Source organism: Trachurus trachurus (genome assembly GCF_905171665.1).
Source record: "Trachurus trachurus genome assembly, chromosome: 8".
Taxonomy (NCBI): Eukaryota; Metazoa; Chordata; class Actinopteri; order Carangiformes; family Carangidae; genus Trachurus; species Trachurus trachurus.
In genome coordinates, this window is record NC_139905.1 from 7,823,895 (window position 1) to 7,848,556 (window position 24,662).

The window sequence follows — 24,662 nt, forward strand, 5'->3', positions numbered from 1 at the left end:
TTGAGCAAAAGCAGAGACACACATGTTGTGCACGCACGACAAACACACACACACACACACACAGAGAAGAGACACTGACCACATGATCATGGAGACCATCGTCATGATGATCTCGTTAAGGATGTTGAAGAACTCGCACATGACCTTCCCCCGCTCGCCCATCCTGCCCATGCAGATGCCGAAGGTGATGAAGAAGCCGATCAGGCCTGAAGGAGGAGGATAAGGAGGAAGAGGAGGAGACATAATAATCAATGAGAAGATAGTCAATCAAAAAAAAAAGAAATTTAGGTAACTTTTTAATTTACAGGCCGCTAATTATGTGATAATGTCAAGAAATAGCCAAGAATAACAAGTAATGGGCTCTTTGCACAGCTCCACTACTTCCTGAACTTACTGTAATGCTTCTCCTTTATTTCCTGTCTTACATTATTGGACAACCTGATTAACCCAGGTGTGTCTGAGTAGTCACAATGGTTAGACACACCTGGATTAATCAGGTTGTCCAATAATGTAAGACAGGAAACAATGGAGCAGCATTAAGTTCAGGAAGTAGTGGAGCTGTGCAAAGAGCCCATTGCATCATAACATCTAGAAATAGCCTAGAAATAACGGTTTCATATTACAAGCAGGAGAAATATCGCCAAGAAATAACGTCTAGAACGTCATAACATCTAGAAATAGCCAAGAAATAACAATTTATTGCGTAGGAATAGACCAGAAATATTGTCCAGTTGCAAAGGACTTGGTGGAGAAACAATCTGGCCTTTCTCAAAAAATTCAAAGCATGAAAAGCATGTGTAATCTTTTGCCTTTATGAAATTAAAAACATGACATTACTATGAAACTGGCCCGTTATTTCTAGGCTATTTCTTGACATTATCACGTAATTAGCGGCCTGTAAATTACGTAAAGGGTTACAGAAAATTTTAATTTAAACATGCAGCCCAAAGCGTCAACTCACCGAGGACGTTCATGCCCCATTTGTACTCCAGTTTCTTTTTGTTTACTATAATGGGCTCAGTCTGGTTTGGAGCTACGACCGGCACCTTCTTCAGCACCGTCTGAACCTGTTGGAGCAGAACCACGTTCACACGGGTCAGAGCTCAGGACGGAAACTCAACAACTGACATGAGATGAGTCCAGCTCACACAGCGGAGAGAGAGAGAAAAAAAGAAAAAGCAATGTGATTTAGTAAGTGGGATTCAGTGAGCGCAAACAAAAGCTTTGGCAGCTGCACAATAAACTAAAAGATTTTTGTTTAAAGAAAAAGGCCAAATGGGGAACGAGAGATTCTCACACAAAGACAACAAAGAGAGAGAGAGAGAGAAGAGGAGGAAGAGGAGGAAGAGGAGGTGGTCGAAAGGTTGAAAAGTGAAGGACGACTCCTTCCTGCAAAAGCAATTATGGCTTTTATGACTTCAAAGAGCACAAACAAAAGAAGCAGAAAAACAGATCTGCAGACAGAGGAGTGAAGAAAGGCATGAAGCGAAAGAGAAATTAGGAGAAGGATAGAGGAGAGGAGAGGAGAGGAGAGTAGAGAGGAATAGGAATATGAGAGGAGAGGAGAGGAGGAAAGGAGAGGAGAGGAGAGGAGAGGAGAGGAGAGGAGGAAAGGAGAGGAGAGTAGAGTAGAGGAGAGGAATAGGAATATGAGAGGAGAGGAGAGGAGAGGAGAGGAGAGGAGAGGAGAGGAGAGGAGAGGAGAGGAGAGGAGAGGAGAGGAGAGGAGAGGAGAGGAGAGGAGGAAAGGAGAGGAGAGGAGAGTAGAGTAGAGTAGAGGAGAGGAGAGGAGAGGAGAGGAGAGGAGAGGAGAGGAGAGGAGAGGAGAGGAGAGGAAAGGAGAGGAGGAAAGGAGAGGAGAGGAGAGGAATAGGAATATGAGAGGAGAGGAGAGGAGAGGAGATGAAGAGGAATAGGAAGAGGAGGAGAGGAGAGAAAGATGAATAGGAAGAGGAGATGAGGAGAGGAAAGGAGAGGAAGAAGAGGAGAGGAAAAGGAAGAGGAGAGGGAGAAGAGAGGAGAGGAGAGGAAGAAGAGAAGAGGAGAGGAGAGGAGAGGAGAGGAGAGGAGAGGAGAGGAGAGAGGAGAGGAAAAGGAAGAGGAGAGGGAGAAGAGAGGAAGAAGAGAAGAGGAGAGGAGAGGAGAGGAGAGGAGAGGAGAGGAGAGGAGATAGAGGAGAGGAGAGGAGAGGAGAGGAGGAGTCAGTGCTGTGTGTTCAGCAGCAGATGAATAACTGTGTGATGTTACAGATGTAAAGAGATTAGCAGCAGCAGAGGAGCTGATCCTCGTCCAGTCAAACACAGACAACGGCCTCTAATCACCCGGACACACGCACAACACACACAAACAAACACACACACAAACACACACAAACTCAAACATCACTGTTAAGTACAAAAGTCTGAAGAATCTGAGAATAATGACTTCAAATGTTTTAGATAATTACGTGTTTGGTGTTAAAAAATTAATAATAAAATCTGTGACATCAGATTTTTTTCAAGTCTCTTGTTTTGTCAAATGTTTAATAAATCTTTACAAGTTTTAATTAAACCTGTCGATTGATTAAAATGTGCAGTTGATTGATTTAGTTTATCACGATTGCAAATCAATTGCACATTCTTAATTTGTTCAAACAGCTCCTCAAAAGATATTTTTCAAGTTTTAAATAAACTATTCTGCTTTATGTAAATGTGACCAAAAACGACGACACCCTCAGAGGTCTCGCTGCATTTGATATAAAAATTTCTTATCATCTAAGTGGAAACTTTTTTGCAGAGACAGAAGTTCAGTTTGCAACTGTAGATGATTCATTTATAGCAACTGATTCAAACTACGGGTCCAATATCATATAATATACAAAAAATTACACTTTCTGAATATGTTTTTGAAAAGTGCTCTATAAATAATAAAGATCATTATTATAATTTCCTGTTGTTTCAGGTTCATCAACTCATCATTATTCATAAAAGTACAATGAATATCTTCAACATATTTTCAGCGTTGTCCTGTTTTTAGTCTCACTTTTAAGGAGCTTTGTGTATATTCACATTAAAAAATTAAAAACAAATCTTAAAATGCACAGTTTTGTATTTTGGGAAACAGTTGCGAGAGTCTAATGAGCAGATTGAATTCACTCGACATCGTTAAACACACAGCTACTGACACTAATTAATAAAATATGTGTGATGTTAAACACAACCGGCAGTAAAAAGACAACGTGTTGTTTACACAGATTCAGTGTGTTAATTAGTGAACTTTATAGACACTGGAGCCAGGCTAACTGCTCCCACCTGTTTCCTGTCTTTCTGCTAAGATTAGATAAGTCGGGCTAAGTTAAGTTAAGCAGCAGCTGAACATCGCCGCCACACGGCCCTGCGTCCTCTGCTCCTCTCTCAGGATATTCACACCTCGGGGTCGACACATGCTCAGAGGGAAGCCTTGACCTCTGTGGCTGAAACCCTTTAAGTCAAATCCTCCCTTCACTCTCACACATGTAGAAAACATCCAGGATGAAGTTTGGAGGACGACTGGAGCCTCCAGAGGATCAGCAGCCGTTAACCTCCCCACACAAACTCCTTCATCCTGTCTAAGCCCTCAACACCAGCACTTCACACAGACTCCATCATGGCTCTGCTCCTGATTCACTGCTGCTTTATTCAACGTTTTTCAGAGTTTGGAAACAAAACTATCTTTAAAGTAGTTGAGTTACGGAGTTTTATATCAATGGTTTCAAACCTTTAACACAAACCAACATCTTGTTTCCTCCCTCCATCATGAAAAAGCTCCATGTTTTACCAACAGCTGGATAAACATTGAACCACAACTGGATGACACTCATTTTTAATACAGTGGTGAATCTTCAGTAATATTATTAAACTTCACCTAAAAGATAAATGATGGATGTTTTATTACATAAAAAAATCTCAATCTTCAAAGAATAACCAAATACTTCTTATTTAGATTCATTAAAGAGGAACTACACAGGATTTGTAGCCAAACTGGCTGTCCCTCCGTGACTACATCTGGTTGATATTGATTGCTGTGATTGCGATCAATGTATGTTTTTATTGTCTGTCCTTAATGGACTTTTAGTCACTATGGACCTCTTGTTTGTGTCCTTAATTAAGTCTTTATTATTAACTAAGCTTCATTTTTACCTTAAAGCAGAAGTAAGCAGAATGTTTGTGTTAATATAAGTCTTAAATAGTTCAGTTAAATAGTATCTTCCGACAGCAATCACTTACATAGAGTGTTTGGTCTGAAACACGGGTCTGTCAGTCACTCTGCTCTGCTGTAAGCCGAGGAGAAAACTTTCCTTGTATCCTACAACCTTTATCCAATGAGGAGAGAGAACGGCATAAAGGGGCGGTCCTCTCTGTGTGTGCAGCCAAGGGATGCGCGTGAATGTGGTGACGTAGGACCGGGGCGGGGACTGCTAACTCCATCGGCTGACAAGAAGTTAGCCAAAACGACCAGATCACTTACTTCTGCTTTAATTAAACAGCTTTGGAGTAATTGTGATGGTTTATTGTGATGGTGAACATTCAAGACCATGCTCAAAACTCAGCTTTTTTAAAATTAGCTTTTAATGTTTAATTTTGTGTGTTTTATACTTTTTTATTGCTGTTTTTTCATTTTTACTCTGTTCTATCTATGATATTTCAAGTGTAAAGTGTCTTTGAGCATTTGTAAAAGCGCTTACAAATAAAATGTATTATTATTATCACGTGTGCGTCTCTTTGCTGCTCTTTGTTTATGACAGATACGACCACACATATATACACATTGTAACATCATATATGATACCGCTCTATTGATTATTTTCTCGCCGGCTTCGTTGTAAACAAATGCACATGGCCATGCATAGTTCCTCTTTAAAAGGTTATAGCCCAGTAACTAAATGTTTGTTATGTTTGTATTTGGTGCCTGAACCTCTAAAAGAAGTGAAGAGGCAGGGGGATGAGAGCGTCGGTACCTGTTGGACGCAGGCCTGAACCAGGTTTTCAGGGAACAGGTTTCGGAGCAGGTCCAGGAAGGCGTCCAGGCTGTTGACCTCCTGGTTCTTCGGTGCCGAGTTCGACTGCCCCCCCCTCAGTTTGGGGTTCCCCGGGTGGATCCCCAGCACCAGGATGACCCCCAGGATGGCAGCGATCACAGTGGTGGACATGTAGTACACCATGGCTCTGCTGCCCATCCTGCCACTGGAGCGGGCGTCCAAACCAGCCAGGCCTGAGACCAAAATACATAAAGTGAATGAGTTGTTTTTCTAGTCCCACATGTTCCCGTCCTGTGTACATACAGTAGATACGTTTATATACAGTACATGTTGATTTGTTTCTCCATGTGTCACAGTGTTTATCTGTTTTGTCTCAACAATAAATGAACAAACAAATAAAATAAATCTGACGTCTTTTTGAATCTAAATGTGAAACAAGAGATTTAACATGTCGATATTTAACGTGTAACCTACGTCATTTAATTTAAACCAGCTTATGGTTTGTTGTACAGTTAATTAATGTTTGGCATGTTAGGAATAAAATCATTAGCGTTGAAGGTATCTCTTAAAGTTTTATAGGTTTCACAGAAAAGCCATTTAAAATAATTAAAGGACGATTCCAGGCAAATTCAACCTGGGGCTCTAGTTTCCTAGTATTTTAGGTCTAAAAGAAGGAATCTGAAGTTTTACTTTTTAAAGTCTCCTGTTATGCAGTAGTTCTGTCTGTCCCCTCATCGCCACAGGAGCGTATAATGGAAGCGGACAGATCTTAGGCTGTTAAGGCTGTTTACTGTACATCCCACAAAACTGCAATTTTTGTGCAACTGCAAAAAGTCTACGTCATATGGATATGGCTATTCAAACACAAGTTATCTGTTTGTTTTATCAACAAAGGAACATCAACTCAGAGGCAGGACGTTTTTGTAGCAGTAAGATTACCTTGGGCTATTGTTTATTGTATATTAAACGTACTGGGCGTGTCAACTTGACTCTCGTGCAAGACTACAACTCATTTACAAACATGTCAGTTTTCTTGAAGTAAACAAATCCCTCAGTGTATGTTTGAATAGCCATCTGCATTTCTGTTGCTGATGTAAACAGCCTAAGATCGGTCTTCCTTCATTTAGAACTAAAATATTAGGAAACTATAGTCCCTGGTGGAATTTGCCTGGAAATGTCCTTTAAATTCTGCTGATCAGTTAAAATCTTTTTCCTTTTTTTTTTGCTTAAATAAACTCACTGTAATTACTCCTGACATGTTAACGTAAGGTGGTTAGATTGATAGCATACTAATGTTTGGCATGTCAGTGTTAATAATCAGCACCTTCAGCATCAGTATTTAATTAGAGGTGACGATTACTCTTCATCACATGTTTCCAGGTCCAGAGATAATAAACAAACTAATTCACAGAAACTCGCCAAACTCGTCAGGTTTTGTTTCTTTTCTCAATTAGTTAGTTAATGACATCACTATTCACTATGCACCAGTGTGAATGGTCTTGCTTTTTTAAAACCACTTCTTAATGCTGCTATTAGTTTGTTAACTTCTGACAACAACTGTCAACTTCTCTGTGAGAAGTGCTATATAAATAAAATTTTTCTTCTTACAATGTAACAGTTTCCATGTGAACATGCTGAGTTGGGAACATTTAGTGTCTTAGATCAACAGAAAGTAAAGTTGATCAGATGTTTTCTATTCTTCTGCCCTTCACTCCTTATTATTACACTCACTTTGGAATCCGGTATCTGGTTTTACTTTTCTTGTGAAGCATTTTTTCTAACTTTGTTTAGGAAAGTGTTATATAATCGTGATTATTATTAGAATAAGATGTTAAAGTTTAGTAGCATCGCTCCTCAGGGACAGCTCAATAATTAGTCACGGTCACGGACAGTCTCATTATTTACCAGTCGGGAAGCTGGTTAGGGAAAAACTTGTTGGTGTCAAGATTCATCCTGTGGAAACAAATATCTGTATCATATCATTTAACAGATGTTGATCCGAGAAAACCAACAAATCAGTTATTTGTCAGCTCCACTCCAAACAGTGCTTTAGCTGAGGAAGTTGAATTTTCCAAGTTCCCAGTTGGCAAAGTCAAAAGAAACGTCAGATTTCCAACTGAACTTCAGAAAACCCTGAACTCCCAATCCAAGATGAGTAGATGAGTAAAAGTTGAACACTTTATGTCTTGTTTTTGCTACATTAAATCATGATGTTTTGTTGCTTTCATGCCCCAGTTTTCATTTAGTGTGTTATTATCAGCTGGTATTAACTAATGAAGCTAACAACAACAAAAAGGGACGCTTTAACGACTTGTTCCCAACTCATCGCTGTAACACATGGTCAGTGGAGCGCAGCATGACCGACCGTGTATTTATTGTGTGTGCATGTAACGCACCTGTGATGAGGCTGGAGATGATGAGAGGCAGGATGAGCATCTTCAGCATCCTCATGAGGATTTCTCCAGGGAAGGAGATCATGGTGAGGACGGAGCTGTCCGTCACCTTCATGTAGCGGAGCAGCATCCCGAACACCGCTCCCATGACAACACCTGAGGACGAGGGAGAGAGGCTGTTGTCAAGTGTAGTTTTTGGAAACAGATAATCACGATACAAAGTTGTATTTGTAACAAAAACTATCATTATCAATGTTATTTTACTATTAAACTACGCTTTGTTTTTGAACTGTAATACGTCCGTGACTTAAGTCGACATTAGTTTCCCAATCCATTTAAAAAGTCGTTCAGCTGCTCATTAGTCTGAGTCCAGCAGAGTTTCAGGCTCTCATGGTGCTTAAGAAGTGGAAAATCATGGATAAATGCTCCTCTGTGTACTTAGTGAGATTGGGGCAATATATCAACCCCAAATATCAGAAATATCTCAAATAGTTTTCGGTAGAGCCTTAATTTGACAGACCCTCAAGTTTTTAATGTATTGTTGAACACACTGACCCCAAAACTGTGCTGCTTTACATCTGATGTTAAGGAGACCTCTGACTGATGAGAAGCGTCGACTGTAATGTAAACGGGTTTAAATCTGGGTGACGAATGGCCGACAAAAATAACACACTTCTGGACCTTGCAGGGTTTTTTCTTTTTTCTTCACAGAAAGCAGCTATGCAGAAACATACCAAAGTGTTTACAGAGGCAGACTTAAGACAACAACAAGCCTCAGATGTCTCGTGGGAAAATGATCATGGAGTCTGTACATTCAGGATCGTGCATGTTTAATATCTGCTGCGGAGAAAATGTCTGCAGGACTGACCACAAATTCAATTCTGGTCAATCACTGAAGAATGCGGGGACTTTGGGGCGTTCAATTATGTTTCATCAAAAGCTGAAGCTGCTTGTTGTTGTCAAATGTTTTCTTGGAGTTATAATGTTTATTCTCACTACAATACACTTCACCACTCACAGGCTGATAAGAGGTTGTAGTAAAACTGGAATCACGTCACTACACATCCATGCGTACCTCATTACACATCCTGAGTGTCCATACGTACCCATAACAGTGAGTCCCAGCAGCAGGCTGTGGGTGTTGCGGCTGCAGTGGCCGGCATCTTTATACGCAACCTCCGTGTTGTCATCGCGTGGGGTCTCTTCTTTCTCCGTCTCCTTGTTTGTGTTGGACTGGTTGGCTGTCGACTGGTTTGTCATCCTGCCTGCAAACGGAGACAGTGGGAGGAACGGGTTTACTGCTGGTGATGAGAACATGTGCTTCTCCATCTCTTAGCACACGCTGGCCTGCACAGTATTAAAAGTGCCGGTAAATGATCTGCCCGAGGTTCTTCAACTGAATCGTCAAATGTGAAGACTGTGGAGTGTTTACAGGCCGTCTTAACAAAACATTCCTCTGCTATAGTGAGGATCCACATTGTTACCATTCTGGGTGGCTGCCTCTGCTCTTAAATGGGGATTAGGGACACCTAGCACTCAGTCACACAACAAGAATGCCTTTTGAGTATTTGGCAGCAGTTCCTAAGGGAAGTAAAGACGCATAGCTGCAGGCAACCCAAACACAGCAGGCGATGGCTAAACAGGACATGAAGAAACAATTCAACAGATGTAATCTGTGCATCATCCTCTAAATGGAAAAGGCAAAAAACCGCCAGAATCTAAATACAACATACAAAGCTATGGAGCTGCTGATGAAGGAGGAGATATAAGTGACGTGTGCAGTAAAGGCTGAGTCAGCTAGGAGCCGTGAGATGTGGCCCCTGGCTCTAGGGCGGTCTGTGACTGACAGGTCTGACACAGGCTTAAGTGGAAGTTGTTTAATGGCTAAATCCATGTTGGAAAGGTACAGGAAAGAACAAGACTGAAGCTGCAGTCAGACCCTAATTAGATCCCCATACGTTAGGGAGCGGCAAAACTGAGCTTTGAATTCAATGTGATATTTGAGAAGCAAAGGTATGGGTTACGGTTGGGGTTCAATACATACACAAAACACAGATAATTTCTGTTTTCGTTTAATAGCAGCAGGTGAAACACTAATCAATGACAGAGATTAAAGACGTTATGTGTTTTAAATTTTGGTATAAGTTACAAATTCATGAACTGCTGACATAGACTGCCAACTTTGACCGGTCGACTGCTCACCGTCTTAATATGCTTATATGTTATTTTGGTCACATTGACTAATTGGCATTTTGGTTATAAATCCTGATACGAATACGAAACATGATTGCACTAAATTTTGTAGCAGCCACCAAGGCATTTTACCCAAAGCCACAAACATCACCCACATGGTGCTAGAGGGGAGGAGCCAGGGAAATTGCTAAATTCATTACGATACATCATCTGGGAACCATAAAATTCTCCAGAAAGTGCCCTATCAATCCATCAAAGCAACATTTGCAAATGTAATAGGATATATGAATGTAAACTTTAGTCTGTTGGTGGTACCATAGAAAAAGGCACCAAGGTCAGTGGGATTCATCCCCTTTGGATCATGAATGGCTGCAATAACTTAATCGCAATCAAACCAAAAGTTAGAATAGAGGAGGATAGATAGAAGTTATGGTACTTATTGAAATTCAGTGGGATGAATCAGAGTGGATGCAGCTACATATGGAGGAAAAAAACTTAAAACTTCCTGTCATTATGGAGTCCATTTAACTCGACTCGATCATTTTGAACTCTCACCCTGGAGCCATAAACACCCGTCAACGGTTAATAATTATCACTTCAAGTCTATTTTGGCTCCTGTGCGTCAACAGGAGGATTGTTACTAAAGCAATCAAATTTCCCTTCAAGGCAAAGTCATCACCTCCATCACGAAGAGTCAGAGTCAACGAGTAAGAATGTCTCCACTGTCCAATAACGCCACACATCTCTAGCTCTGCAGAGACCGCACCAGCTACGATTCTAAACATAAATCATACATAAACACATCTGGGGAGCAGCGCGGCCATGCCAAGTCCTCATCAGATGTATGACTGTCACATTTACAAACAGACAGACTCCCTGAGACAATTGAAATCAGACGTGATTATAATCCATCAGCTGAGCGGGTGGCATTTTCTGCAGCGGCAGGGATACAGTCGCGACTCATTCGCCAAAAAGTACAGTAGACAGGGAGCGCAGGGGCATGAAAAATGTTACCTACTGGTTCGTCTGAGCTGTCACGCTTTCACCTCCTCTCTCTCATCTCCTGCTCCCTCCGGCCATACCTCTCTCTGCCTCTTACTACCGTCTCTGCAACTGTCGCCCGTCGAGGCACAAAGGCAGATTGCCCGTGTGATCTGAAACGTTGTATTTTGGAGGCGGAGAATGCCCTGCCAAGTTTCAATTGCAGAGATATAATCCTCAGTGGATGGAGTACTGAGGAGAGGAGGGGGAGGGGGTTCCACTGTTATAGTCCTTCACAAATCCTCTTTTCAATCCTTATGTCATTCTTAGCATGAACATTGTTTGGTAACATCAGTCAGGCACATGCACTTCATTTGTACGAGGCCATAGTGAGGGCAATGGGGGCGAGGACGACATTTTCACAATAGTGTTTTTTTCTTCCTGATTCACTGAGCAAGGTGGGAAGGTTTGGAGATAGTCAACACTATCCTCTCTCAATGATAAGGTTCAATGACCCCAATGGGCGAATAAAATCCTGTCCAAAAATTCAAACTAAATGGGATGTCAAGGAAAGACCAAGGTTGTCCTGCTTGGTTTTTGCAAAAGCTGGCAATTTAGAGATGCATGATCCTCTGTGGCGATATGTTCTTTAAAATATGACAAGGAAATATCATGATCTTTCTAAGAATAAAGCAATTTCAACTCATGTTACACACCATCAGAGAATCGTTCAGTCGTTCAACAAGGCTGCCTGTCATCCTCTCTAGGAGTGAAAGCTTAATATTAAACCTTTGTTCGCTGAGCAGGTCAGATGGAGGCCCTGAAATAATGAAGCAACAGCATGTGTCCTGCGAGGAGGAGGGCGGCGCTGAGGAATATAAGCTGCAAGGACATACTCAAGGACCTGAAGCCGTTCTGCAAATCTGTCTTCCTTCCCCAACAGACAGATTATTTTCCTGCTCCAGGAAATGTCAGAGCTGCCTCAAGACGAAACGTAGCTGGCCTCTAGGAACCAGCTCTTTCTGGACTGTCCTGGCGACTCTGCTCAGCCAGAGAAAATGGGATAGTATATTTACAACCTAACAGGGTCGAATCTGACTTCTACGTTTCTAATGTTTTCCCTGAAAAGTACTCAACAAAGTACAAGAAACAGATGCTGTTTGGAGTATCTGAGCAGCAGCCAGGAGAGGAACGAGTGGTCATAGGCAGATCTGTTACATCATATGATAGCTTAGTATCCCTAATAAAATGCAGCGGGTCCAGCCTGTTTGGTCAGGCAGCCTACAGTAAATCCTAGATTTCGCAGCAACATGGAACATGTAATACTCCTCTGGTGCACAGGTAGACCCTCAGACCCTTTGAAGGGAAGCCTGATCTTTGAAAAGAGCTTTGGAAACACGTGTTAATGATGAGGGGGCAAAGGAGAAAAAGCACAAGGATGAAGGTGGGATGACTTCAAAGTGAGACAAGTTCGGAGAAAAGAAACAAGCAACCTCTACCACCCTGGTACGGTAGTGACAAGATGGAAAGTCTCCCAGGGCGAGGGTCAGAGTAATGGCAACTGGATAAACATGGGGGTCCCTCAGTGTAAATACTCTGCTAGTCCATCAGATGTGTGACGATGCCCTTTGCAGTGCGTGATAACCATCACAATCAGTCTCCACATGCAGCCATGTACTTACGACACATCTTCTTAATCGTCATGGTTTCCAGGAGGATGGGCCTTGATGACAGAATGAGTTAATCTCCCAGAAGAGCGGGTTTTGATTGCTGTAAATGAGCCAGAGCTGCTGTAGATTGAGGTGCGCATACCATCGGAGCCGGACACAACAAGTCACCGCCACACAGCTGACTTCAGTCTGGCCACTGGATTGTCAATCCCTCGCCTAGTATCCACTTATGGATGTCCACATTGATGATCCGACCAGGTCTCTAACCAATCGCTGATGTTAATTCAGGAGATCAGACAGATGCATGTTGCCCGTACAGCTGTAAGTCCCCATCCCTACCAATCTGCCTGCCTCTGATCTTAACTGGCACTGGCAGGGTTTTTTTTTTATCATCTGCACTAAAAAGCAACATAACAATCTGAATATGGTTTCACTGACTGCATGTGGTCTTTGTGAATCTACTTAGCCTTTATAGCCACTAGAAATAATAAAACCTTAATATGTTACACAGAAAAATGTCCAACAAACCACCCAGTGGCGCAAATTTAAAGCCATTTTTCTTAAATTCAACCAAAATGTCAAAACATTGCAAAATCAGAAAAATACACTTGGTCTTATTTACATCCAAGGTGTTGCTGCTGTCACTCTTTCACTAGCTTCTGTCTGTTATTTACTTAATAAAAGTGTTAAAATACACTCTCTGACCTGTGCTGTTTCTTCAGAACAGACTAGATGCTACAGTGCCTCGGTATCGGAAAATGCCGAGCCAGCCAGGTTGGGTCTAACTGGTTAGCATGCTAACTAAAGGAGTGGCTGCTTTCCACCAGTGCAGACGACAGCAGAAGAACATTTCTTCTACACTGTTAAGTAAACAGCTGTTGCTAATGCTAATGTTAGCATTTTAGCAATAGCCCATATTACTAATTGGTGCTTGAAAGCTACTTCTTACCTACTTTCTGCTGATTAATTTGTTTCACTGACAAAAAACACATTTCATAGACTGTTCAGTTAATCAGATCAGAACTAGATCAAAAAGAAGTAATTAAGAGCTAGCTGTTGCAATATCTCTTAGGCAGTTTAGCTTCTTGTAGAGAATATGTCATCACAGGAACCTCCTTATCCTTATGAAATGACAACATCCAGCCAGGTTCAACGTCTGCAATTCTCTTCTTTTACTGTGTGCTTTCCATATGGTTTAATCAAAACAACCAAAAACCCGACTTCATCAATTTTATCTCGAGGTTGGACATTGTTCTTCATATGCACTAAATTGCTCACTGAGGAGATGAAACAAATTTCATTCATGTGTAGATTTTCTCTGAATCTATGTGTGTGTGTAGTTTAAAAACGTGTATTGTAATGTATTGTTGAGCAGGCACCACATGTGTGTGTGTGTGTGTGTGTGTGTGTGTTTGTAGCAGTGTGCTGGTGTCTGTGTGTCTCAGAGGATTACTTCCAATGGTTGATTGTTTGGTGTGAGCTTTGCAAAGGGATCGAGATATAATCCTCACCCCGCCCCTCCATCCTCCCCTCGTACAACAGCGGGAGATGAGGATGGTCACTGCAGCACTACAACTCGCTACATGATAAACTGGTGTCAAACACAAATCTGGCGAGGAATGAATTAAAATGAAAATATAACAATATAGCTGCGTGACTGTCTGGATCACAAATAGCATGCAGTATCATGTTGTTTATCCACTTTTTTTGCATTAAATGTGGAGCAGGCACCTCTGAGAAAAAGACAAGATATTTGAACCCAACACCAGAACAAATACTGGCACACGGCACGCCATCAGAAGCTCCGCCTCCCAGATGAACCTGCACTGCCAAGGCCACGACAAGATCCAGGTCATCTTAAATGGCACAGAAATTGGAAGTGAAGCAAAATATCATAAGACAAACATGTACAGAAACACAGCTGTACACAAACTACAGTGACAGAGGAGAGGACTGGAGGTTAAGATAACATGAAAGGTAACTACCAGACAGATCTATGGCTGTAAAACTTCTTCTATGTTGACATAGCAAAATAAGATGGCAAACTGTGGCTACAGCTACTGTTTCAAAGCTAAATGCAGAGAGGATGAGGCAGATTACCTTAGTGATACTCCCCTGCTGCTAGCATCACACCATCACAATAGCAAGATATTAAGCCGAATATGCAAAATTTAACCAATTTTCCTGTCAATTGGGATGCAGGGTTCGGTCACAGCGCTGAATTTGCTGATTACCAGGCCATGGTACAACTTTTTAAAATGCTCCTTGATCATCTCTCCTTCCTCACAGTCATCCACTCCTAATCAGTCCCATTCAACGACAGGGTCTAGCAGTGATAAACTTCTCCTTGGTAATCCTTCAATTACCTTTAATTAGCACTATCCATTAGCATGAGCCAGATTTACAAACTCTTCCTCCCAACTGTTCCCTTTTCCCTCCACTTTCTCCTTGTCCTGTTCATGAAGACAAACATCTAACAGACATATCCAGTGAATCTGACATAAATTGTACTGGATTAGAATAGTTTACAGCACCATTAATGATAAGGGTTTGCACAGTCTGACACTGACTACAGTACAAACAGACACTCAGATCCTACAGATACTCAGTTTACCATCACATAAGATAAAGACAAGCACAGTCTGACACTGACTACAGTACAAACAGACACTCAGATCCTACAGATACTCAATTTACCATCACATAAGATAAAGACAAGCAGTAAATCAACATTTTATACGCTGGAGATAAACAATCTTTGATATTCCTGCTTGAAAAACGACTTTAAATGATTAATCGATCATCAAAACAGGCCATGATCATCTTTTTCTGTTGATCGACTATGTGATTTCAGCAAAGCAACATTCATTCGCAACAAGCAATCTCTAACATTCATTCTGAATTTCTCATTCATAAGCTTTCTAATAAAATGTATAATCTGTTAATCTTCCAGAATGAAAACATATAGGCTATGGCTTTATCCCTTTTACACGAGGAGTTACTCTGTCCATTCAAACTGCTAATACACTCAATAAACATCTGCAGATGAACATATTCCAGACACATGACTGCTCAGAAACACTGCATGTAGCACAGCGTCTCTCTCTCACACACACACACACACACGCTGCTGAGTGGCCGTACAGCTCAGAGTGGAGCGGTACCTAATTCCCTCAACATATGCACAACTGCCATCGAACACGTGTCTGCCCCGTGGTTTAACAGCAGGGGGGTAAAACCATGTGTGTTGACCCTGTAGGTCAGTGTCAATCAGCTGTGGACTCTCAGTGGTTGGGTGTGACCACATGGGTCAGTGTGTGTGTGTCCTCAGTTGCCATATTTAACACGCTACACTTTACAGTATTAACACATAACATTAGTAAAACAGATCGTATGACTGACTTTGTGTCCAGATAAAACTTTGGGTTGTAGGTGAAACTTATTTCTAAATTCTGGAAAAACTACATCAATAAACACTGATCCTTTTATATTTTGTTTTATATTTGAGAAGCTGTGAGTATTTTTTCCAACAGTGATAATAATGGCAACATCTTGAGTGTGCGAGTGTAATCTCTGTATGTTTTTTATATATAGCCTACGTATATATTTCATACCTTACCAATAAATAGCCTATATACATATGTATCTTGACTTCCTGGAGCTGAGTATGATATTGTCAATTGTCCAAAATTTTAATTTGCAATCACACGAACAAAGAATAACAGCAAATGTTCACATACATATAAGAAGATTTTTTTTTTTATATAGTTTTTTACTCTATAAATCACTGAAATCATTATGTGAATCAACAATTTTCTCGCCATTAACTTATGAATCAATCAATTAATCAGTGTAAAATGGATGAAAGGAAGATACAGCGAGAAACTTTCAGGGAAAGGATTTGTGTGTGTGTGTCATTGTCAGTATTTGAGATTGAATGTACATGAAGTGTGAGTGTATGACAAGTTTTGCATGTGTCTATGTGATTTAGTCTGCATCTGTGTGTGTGTCCACGTGCCCCCACCCCCTCCTCCTCCTCTCTCTCTCTATCGGACGATAATCTGAGTGTATTAATCTGTTGTTTGAACTCCTTAAGCACAGACTGTCTATCACATCTGCTCTCTTCACCCTTGTAAATCTCTGCTATTTATAACTAACTCTCCCTTTCTCCTCTTGCTCCCCTTCTTATTCTCTTTCTTTCTCTTTCTTTATCTGTCGTCACACCTCCTCGCTCCAGCAGGACTGAATTTTGCCCCCTCCACCCCCACCTCCACCTCCACCCTCTTTCTAACTATGTACAGTAAATCCATCTTCTCATTTGGTCAACAGACGCCTTGAAGAAACTCCTTACATCTCTGCGATCCCGCTCTCTGACAGCAGACGCTCCGCTATAACAACGCTCATGTTACACATCCCATAGCAGATTTTGGAAAGTGTAAAACCAAGTATCATAAATTAATTTAGTGCTCATCCAAACCAAATAATAACACAACACAAAAAGCTGATAATCATGAACAACTAAGCCACTGTGAGACGACACACAAATGTGAGAGGTGAGGAAAGTTGTGAATGAATGGAGTGAATGAATGGGAGGGAAAAATAACGAATACATTTTTTTTTTAAAGAGGAGGAGAAGGAGGAGAGCGGTCTTTTTTTACCTGCTGTGTGATGCTGTCTCCCATCCGACAAGAGCGAGGCATTGGGGGAGAGGCACGAGAGAGAGAGAGGAGAGGAGGAGGGATGTGGAGATGAAGAGGCAGAGGGGACGGGAGGCAAAGTCACAGTCTTTGCGTCATCTGAGAAAATTTGCAGATTAATACAACAGCTTGGTGCTCTGTGTGCCCCCCCTCCCCTCCCTTTTCCTCCCCTTTCCTCCCCCTCTCACCCTCATTCCCTCACCCGCTCACATCCATCACATTGTCGTCTATTCGGTCGTCAATGAAAACAAAACCACTGTGGAGAGAAGATCAGACGATTATTGTTTAAATATTTCAGATATGGACGGCTGGTTGTAGGTGTTGTAGGTTTGTGGTGATGGTGATGGGGGGGTGTAATGGCTACCCTCCCTTCCACAGGAGGGCGCTATGACTCTGCACTGAGTGCATAAATGTGTACAGTAGTTAGATTCCCAGCGAGGGATCCTCTGACAGATATCAGTGTCAGTCAAAGTGCACGGAGGCCTGTGGGGTGGAGCTGCCACATACTGCACATACACCCGGCTCCAGCTTCTCCTTCTTCCATGAACCTCGACACTTAATCAATACACAGAATCACTGTGGAAATAAAAAACCCCCGATGAAGAAGCTGAGGAGGCAGAGACGCTGAGCTGCAGGTGGGGGGTGGAGGGGAGGTGGAGGGGGGGGCTGTGAGTGACGGAGCGCCACGCTTTATGATTTATGAGCGTCGCTCTTCTACTATGAACCAGCGTGACTTTGCAGACATGAATATGAAAACATTCCTCGGTTTGGTGTCAGATCCGTCACTCTGGCACGGCACTGAGATACAAGCAAAACTACAACTAGGTGATATGACTTCATTAAGCATCACAAACTGTCATCTTACTATCTTTAAACCAGTAACACATTCTTTAAAGTGTCTGATATTAACTTATTGATGGGGGAGCGACACGCCTCTGAGCTCCTTCTTCCTCTGATTGGTTGACTGAACTTGTTGGTTGGTTGCCAAGTCTATTCTAATTTTAGTTACACAGGATACATCGCATTTACAGAAATATTTAGGTCAGTAAGACATCGGTAATGTCAGTAATGTGGTAATTTTTACTATCTCGCATTCATAAACGTTTGATAAATGGTTTAAAACACAAACTATATTGAGTTTCTAAGCAGATTAGAAATATTTTTTGTGACATTTTGACAAAAAAGCATAACTTATTCTAAGGAGGAATATTTTACAGTTTTGTTTTGTTTGTTTATCTTCTTGTTTAAAAGGAAAATTGAGAGTTAAAGTTGTTAAAAAACTTGCATCTACAGTATAGTGTGTTATAAACTGCTGCTACTGTACTTAAAAAAAGGCTATAAAGGGGAATTAAAGGGGAAATTATCATAGATTCAGTTTATTGTCCAGCACTATACTATGAAACACACACACACTGTCACACACTCACACACTCACACACAGAGTCCCAGAGGAGTGACAGATGGAGAGGGGCAGGATGGGAACAGGGGTTTGTACAACTGGGCCGGTGCCTCCATTGTGCAGTAGGTGCGCTGTAAGTCTATCCTCTACTAATTGCCAGAGCAGTTCAAACACAAAGTCTGCCTCTGAAATCCAACCCCGCCGGGTGTTGTACAGTGAGTAAACTTTACAATGTGCAACATTTTTCTCCTGGCAAAGAAAGGGGGACACAGAGATGGCCGATGGGAGAAGCGAGGGAGCGAGGGGGGACGAGCCAGAGAGAGAGGAAGTACGACGAGTGTGAAAAAAACAAACAAACAAAAAAGCGTAGAGAAGCAGAGAGGAAGGTGTGGATCGAGTCGTCCAGGAGGAAGACGTAACTGTAAATAGATCTTTCACTATTTAGGCTGCACGTCTAATCTGGGCGCATCCAGACTGCAACGAATCTGTGACAAGGGAATGAAAGTGTAGCCGCTGTAGGTGGACGAGTCCTGTAAGGAGACACTGAGGAGGGACAGATAAGGAGACGAGGAGGTGGTGGTGGGTGGTGGGGTGAGGGGGGGGGGGGGGATTGAGAGGCGATCCGGGTAGAGAGACGACAGCGAGGTGCTGTAAGAGGAGAGGGAGCGGCGATGGAGACGATGTAAACAAGACGGGCGACGGGCAGAGTGTGTGTGGTGGTGGCGTCTGAAGCCGTTTCATAAGCTGATGATCGACCTCGGACACAACACAAAATCTGACCGGACGGACACACTCGGAGGCAGCGGAGTCGGGGGGGAGGAGGAGGAGGAGGAGGAAGAGGGGGCAACACACTGCAGCCGTCTGCGTCCTGCAGCCACTTCAACCTGTTTCTCATTAAGCATTAAACAGAATTACCAAACCAAGTCCTCCGTTCCCCCTTAATGAGGGCTTTGCAGCTCTGATGCTCTCAACCCAGACCCCCCCCCCCCCACACACACACACACACACACGCCACCTCCCACCCGCAAAACCATTTTCCTGAAGGTGAACATTCCTCACACTAATTTCAGTTTCACGCAGGAAAGACTTGTAGCCGCATGCGTTGTTTGTTTGTTAGAGCGGCGGTGTGTCGGTTCAGGCATGTATATGTGTGTGTGTGTGTGTGTGTGTGTGTGTGTGTGTGTGTGTGTGTGTGTGCATACTTTCCACGGGGAGCATGTGTGTTGTTGGTGTGTTTACGTGTGGTCTGGCTCCAGACTCTGTCACTCTTCCTCTCTGACCTTTAGTAAGCTGTGAAATTTAATTTCAGGCTTGGGTTGCTTTCTTCTGCACAGTCCTACACCTGTGCCAAATCTGTCCGTGGAGAAGTTGGACAGCAGCAGCAGCTCGCCGCCGGGGGGACGGATGTCTGAGACAAGACGGGAGGTGACACACACACCCCACCCCACCCTACCCCCCGCGCTGAATGACCTCACCTCTGACCCTTTACCTCTTTGCCACCGTGGCTGGCGACTGGGGCATTTCCAGGAGGCTCCGGCTAATTGGGTCAGATTGCGGAGAAAAGCCCATTACGCCTGAAATTGGAAACATATGCAGCTACACCTCAGTGTGCGTCTGTATGAGAGAGTGTATGTGTGTGTGTGTGTGTGTGTGTGTGTGTGTGTGTGTGTGTGTGTGTGTGTGTGTGTGTGTGTGTGTGTGTAGGTGTGTCTGTGTGTGTGTGTGTGTGTGGTGGCCATGGTAGTGCAGCTGAATGAAGGGGAAGAGGTGCAGTGAGTTCAGGAGGTGAGGTCAGCGATGAAAACATAAAACTAATCAGGTGGAGAGAGAGAGAGACAATGACAGAGATGGAGAGATTCAAAGTGTTGCAAAGACGGAGGAAGGAGCTGATGAAGGATTGTTCACCGCTGGGGACGTCGGGGGGGTCCGAGTGTGTTTGACTCGGTCGCACTGAGGCGCTCTGTTGGTCCTCGGCCATGACGGCTCGGCTCAGCTATTTTCTAGTAATTGCCGTAATAGCCACCGTCCAATTACGTCTCAGATCTGCGTTTCAGCTGACGGAGGATGTCCGAGCCCATGTCTGGCGGAGGGAAAGATTCAATCAGAGGTCGGACTCGTAACGGTGACATCTGGAAACTGAGAAAAACACCTCAGTGTGTGTGTGTTTTGTTTTCCTGATTGAAATATGAGCATCACTGAGGAAGTCAGGATCCAAAACAGTTAAATTATCCCGGTGAAAACGATGTCAGACTTATGACCGAGTGTGTGTGATGGTGCCAGAGGTTTTTCCTCCTGTAGAAAGCAGAAAGGTACCATAAAAACGGGCCTGTTTTTGCTTTTATGGGGCTTTAAAGGGATAGTTCAACATTTTGGCAAATTGGCCCATTGCCATAATCCCTATAGTCATAGCAGTAGGTTCGTTACCTTTAATTGTTGGTGCAAGCTATTTTTAGAATGGCGGAGCAGAGCCACGAGCTGCTCAGAGCTACGCTATGGAGGCTCATGGGGTTTCTTGGTTTCCCTCATCAAACTCATCAAATACACAATCCAACAACTCCAAAACACTCTGGTGGACAAGTTGTGACCTGCACATTCACCACGCTATGAGATAATAACAGAACATTATGAAACAGAGTTGTTTTCGAGGTAAATACAGAGACTGCTTGCTGAAAAACTGCCCCCGACGGGAATGCCATCAGCGGTTTTGCACGAATTTACCTCTAAAACAACTCTGTCTCGTAACGTTCTGTTATTATCTCATAGCGTGGTGAATGTGCAGGTCACCACTTGTCCACCAGAGCGTTTTGGAGTTGTTGGATTGTGTATTTGATGAGTTTGATGAGGGAAAGCAAGAAATCCCATTAGCCTCCATATCGTAGCTCTGAGTAGCTCGCCGCTCTGCTCCGCCGTTCTAAAAATAGCTTGCACTGACAATTAAAGGTAACAAACCTACTGCTATGACTATAGCAATTATGGCAATGGGCCAATTTGCCAAAATGTTGAACTAACCCTTTAACAATAGTCCTGAAAATCTGTTTAGGCCACGAAAACGGTGTTTGCTGAAAAGCTGATCCCCGTTTGGGAAAAAAAAGCAGAAACTACTGAGTTTGATTCCTGCCGTTATTGGGACTTATCTCTAAAGGCTCTTGGTGACCTGGGGATTAAGAAAATCCTTTAATGTGACATGTTATTGTGACAGTATCGAGGAAAACTTGTTCTTTGAATGAAAGCGGCAACAGCTACTTGTGAAGGTCTGAATGTAAACGTGTGTGTGTGCATGTGTGTGGGTGTGTGAGTGAGTGAAAGGGCAACAGCCTAAGACAACGACGTTTGCACATCCCTGCCCTCTCAATCGTCATCTTTATTTGACCGTCACTCATGTCCGCACTTAGCCAACAACTTTCTCCTGCTGCCTCTCTCTCTCTCTCCCTCTCTCTCTCTCTCTCACTTGAACTCTCACTGATGCACCCTGGGGCGGAAATATCTAAGTGCATGCAGGGCAAGTTCAGACAAAGAAGGAGATAGAGAGAATGGTGGGAGGGTTGAGAGGATTTCAAGCGACTGACACTAAATGCCAAGAGGGAGGAATGCCGTGAGGGAGACACCGGGGAGTATGTGTGTGTCTGTGTGTCTGTGTGTGTGTCTGTGTTTGTCTTGGGCAAGTTAATGGTAAATCTGGCAGAAGATTAGTGCAGCTACTGTGAGGAGGGTTCGGTCGGGAGAGACGGGGCGGAATGGGAAAGACAGCGAGTGTATATGTGTGTGTGACTGTGTGTTTGCGCAATCAGTCAACGAGGGCACGTAAATGAACGCTCCCTTCCATCTGAGGGTATTGACAGTGTTAAATGTCTCCGTCCCTGAGTGAAGACTGCACTTTAGTCTGCCTCTCTATACAGAAGTGACCCGTTTTAGCGGCTTGGAGTTTGAAAAACCTCTTTTCATGATCCCCCCTTCTCTTTCTGTGTCTCCTCTCCCCGGTCCCTATCTGTCCCATCCCCAAACTCTTTCATGAGCAGTCTCTCAGGGGCAGGGTTGTAACACAACCCTCCCCTCTTTTGTCTCCATTCTTTTCCTTATCCTTTCATCTTTTTAAACATTCAGGGGGAAAGGGGTTTGGTGAGATGGAAACCACGACTTGGTAAAGGAAAGAAAGAGATAGCATGTGAGAGAGCGAGAGAGAGAGATAGAGGCGGGAGGAGGGGAGGGGGAGGCAGAGTCTCCCCTCTCTGCTCATCCGCCAATTTATGGCTCTCCCTTTTCAACAAGGCCATTCAAGGTGGGGAGGCTCAGTGGATGCGCCTTTCTCGTGGGTCAATAGCGGTGAACCCTCAGTCTGGCCTGTATGGGGACCACTTATCTGCTCCGAGGACCCGTTGAACTGTCTGTCGGCCTTGTGTGTCCTCCGTGGGCCTCCATTGTGTCTCCTCCTTGCAGAGTTTCCCCCAAAGACAACGTGAGCGGACAGAGTCGGACCGGTCGCCGGCTCCTGTTTCCGCGCTTTCAACTTAAAAGGCGTCGTGAACCGCCTGCACTCACCCAACCTAAAAAAAAAAAAAAAAAACACACACACACAGACAAACAACAACTGAGTGTATGTTCCTGTAATTAAACCGCATAGCAAATCAGCATATGACTGTGAACACTGATGGTTTCATGTTTAAAAAAAAACATCTTTGTGCGTGCGGGGCAAGTTAAGACATGGTACAATACCAACCTCTGTTTTCCAGTTGTTTGTACACATTGTGGTGTCTCTGTGTCTCTGAAATAAAAGCACAATATAAAACGTTTCAAATTAATGATGAATCTTTATCCACACTGGAAATGAAAACATTGCTCTGAGAGTTCATCCCAATATTGTTACAGAAGTTCCCACAAACATGCTTCCTTCACTTTCACTTTCTGTCCAGTTCATTTTCAACCTTCAGACTGTGCTGATTACCAACATTTCAAGCTAAGTCTAAGTCTAAGTCTAATGTTTTGTGTCATTATCTTTCTGTAGTGTCGTCCTCTGTTACCTGTCTTTGCCTCACCTTTCTGCAGTACAGCAATCTCCTATTATTGCATCAGAGGTTGGAGTAACAGTTCCCACACTGTGTTTGTACAGACAGAGGGTGTGAGGGTGAGTAACGCATTAATTATCCTGGCTTTGTTTACTTCCCTTGCTGCGGGAAAGCTTAAAGTTAACATTTTTTGAATCCAACAAAAAGTTAACTTTTATTATTATTTTTTTTTAGTTTTTGATGTACTACAGCCTCTTATCGTTGTAACATAAAACTAGAGTAAACGAGGATGTCCATAAACTAACTTGACAAACTGACTTGGCACTTCATAATTCCCATGAAAATAAACAACCGCGGGAAACGAGCCAAAGCAGGACTATGACAAAAATGTGTGTAAGAATGCAGTGCCAAAAGATATCCTTGCACGCATTAGTTTTCAGTTTCCTCAATAATAAATATGTCACTTCTGACATCCAAGATAAGCCGGGACATGAACGCATTGGGACAGTGACTGTGTGGGTTAAGTGCGGTGAATATTTGCATAAAACATTGGCATCCCGCCAGTGTTACGCAAGAGTTATCCCTTGAAATTTCACATCCGAGGTTATTATCATATGAAGTGTTTATAAATAATAGCTGGTTGGGGTGATGATGATGGGTGGGATTTAGGGGGGCACCGTGCTCAACATTGCCCCGGGCCCTGAAATCAGCAGTTACGCCCCTGTTGAGACGCATGTGTTGAATTAAAAATATAGTGCACAATAAATTTAAAAAAAAAGTTGACCCAGATTTTCAAGCAATCTGCCAGCGTATAGAGTATCTTATGAAGTATTTTTAGGATATATTTTGAAACATGTTCTGAATGTTTTTCATTCTGTAGAGACTTTTTCTTTGCATGTGCTGCCCTGTGTCTACAAAGCTTAAAAGTAGGTCTTGATAACCACCAATGAGGACATCAAAACCTAAACTATCCTGTCAAAGTGCCCTTGAGCTAACCACACTTATCTGCCGCCAAATAGCCAGAAAGTGAGCACACGCACAAAAATATCTGGCACAAGCAAACAGGAAGCAATCCGAAAACAGACTCGGATTTTAAAACATGAGGCGACATCCTCTCGTTTGATTGTGCCAAATGGGATTATGTTGCAGCACCCTTTGCACTTGCAGACAGTTTCCAGTTTCACTACACAGCTTGTTTGTAATAATTTGCACCGTTACCAACCCAGAATGAACTCTCATGTCTTGGACCTGTGTCAACAACACACTGCTGGTAATTCATCAAATTGCTTTCTTGTGAAGTGTGGGGCGGGGATGAGAAAAAAAAAAGAAAACG

At 42.9% G+C, this 24,662-nt stretch overlaps 1 protein-coding gene across 1 annotated transcript in view; it reads right to left on the reverse strand.

Annotated features, from left to right (window-relative positions):
* slc1a9 (solute carrier family 1 member 9) overlaps nt 1-17,080 on the reverse strand; it is a gene marked incomplete at its 3' end in the record, with an annotated part of 30,802 nt that extends 13,722 nt beyond the window's left edge. The window contains exons 1-6 of the mRNA XM_083977758.1: nt 16,892-17,080; nt 8,496-8,654; nt 7,393-7,545; nt 4,976-5,229; nt 962-1,067; nt 80-206 (exon numbers count right to left, since the gene is read on the reverse strand). Coding sequence (XP_083833884.1) covers nt 80-206; nt 962-1,067; nt 4,976-5,229; nt 7,393-7,545; nt 8,496-8,649 — 794 coding nt within the window. The 5' untranslated portion in view covers nt 8,650-8,654; nt 16,892-17,080. The remainder of the gene's footprint in view (nt 1-79; nt 207-961; nt 1,068-4,975; nt 5,230-7,392; nt 7,546-8,495; nt 8,655-16,891) is intronic.
* Between the last annotated feature and the right edge of the window lie 7,582 nt (nt 17,081-24,662).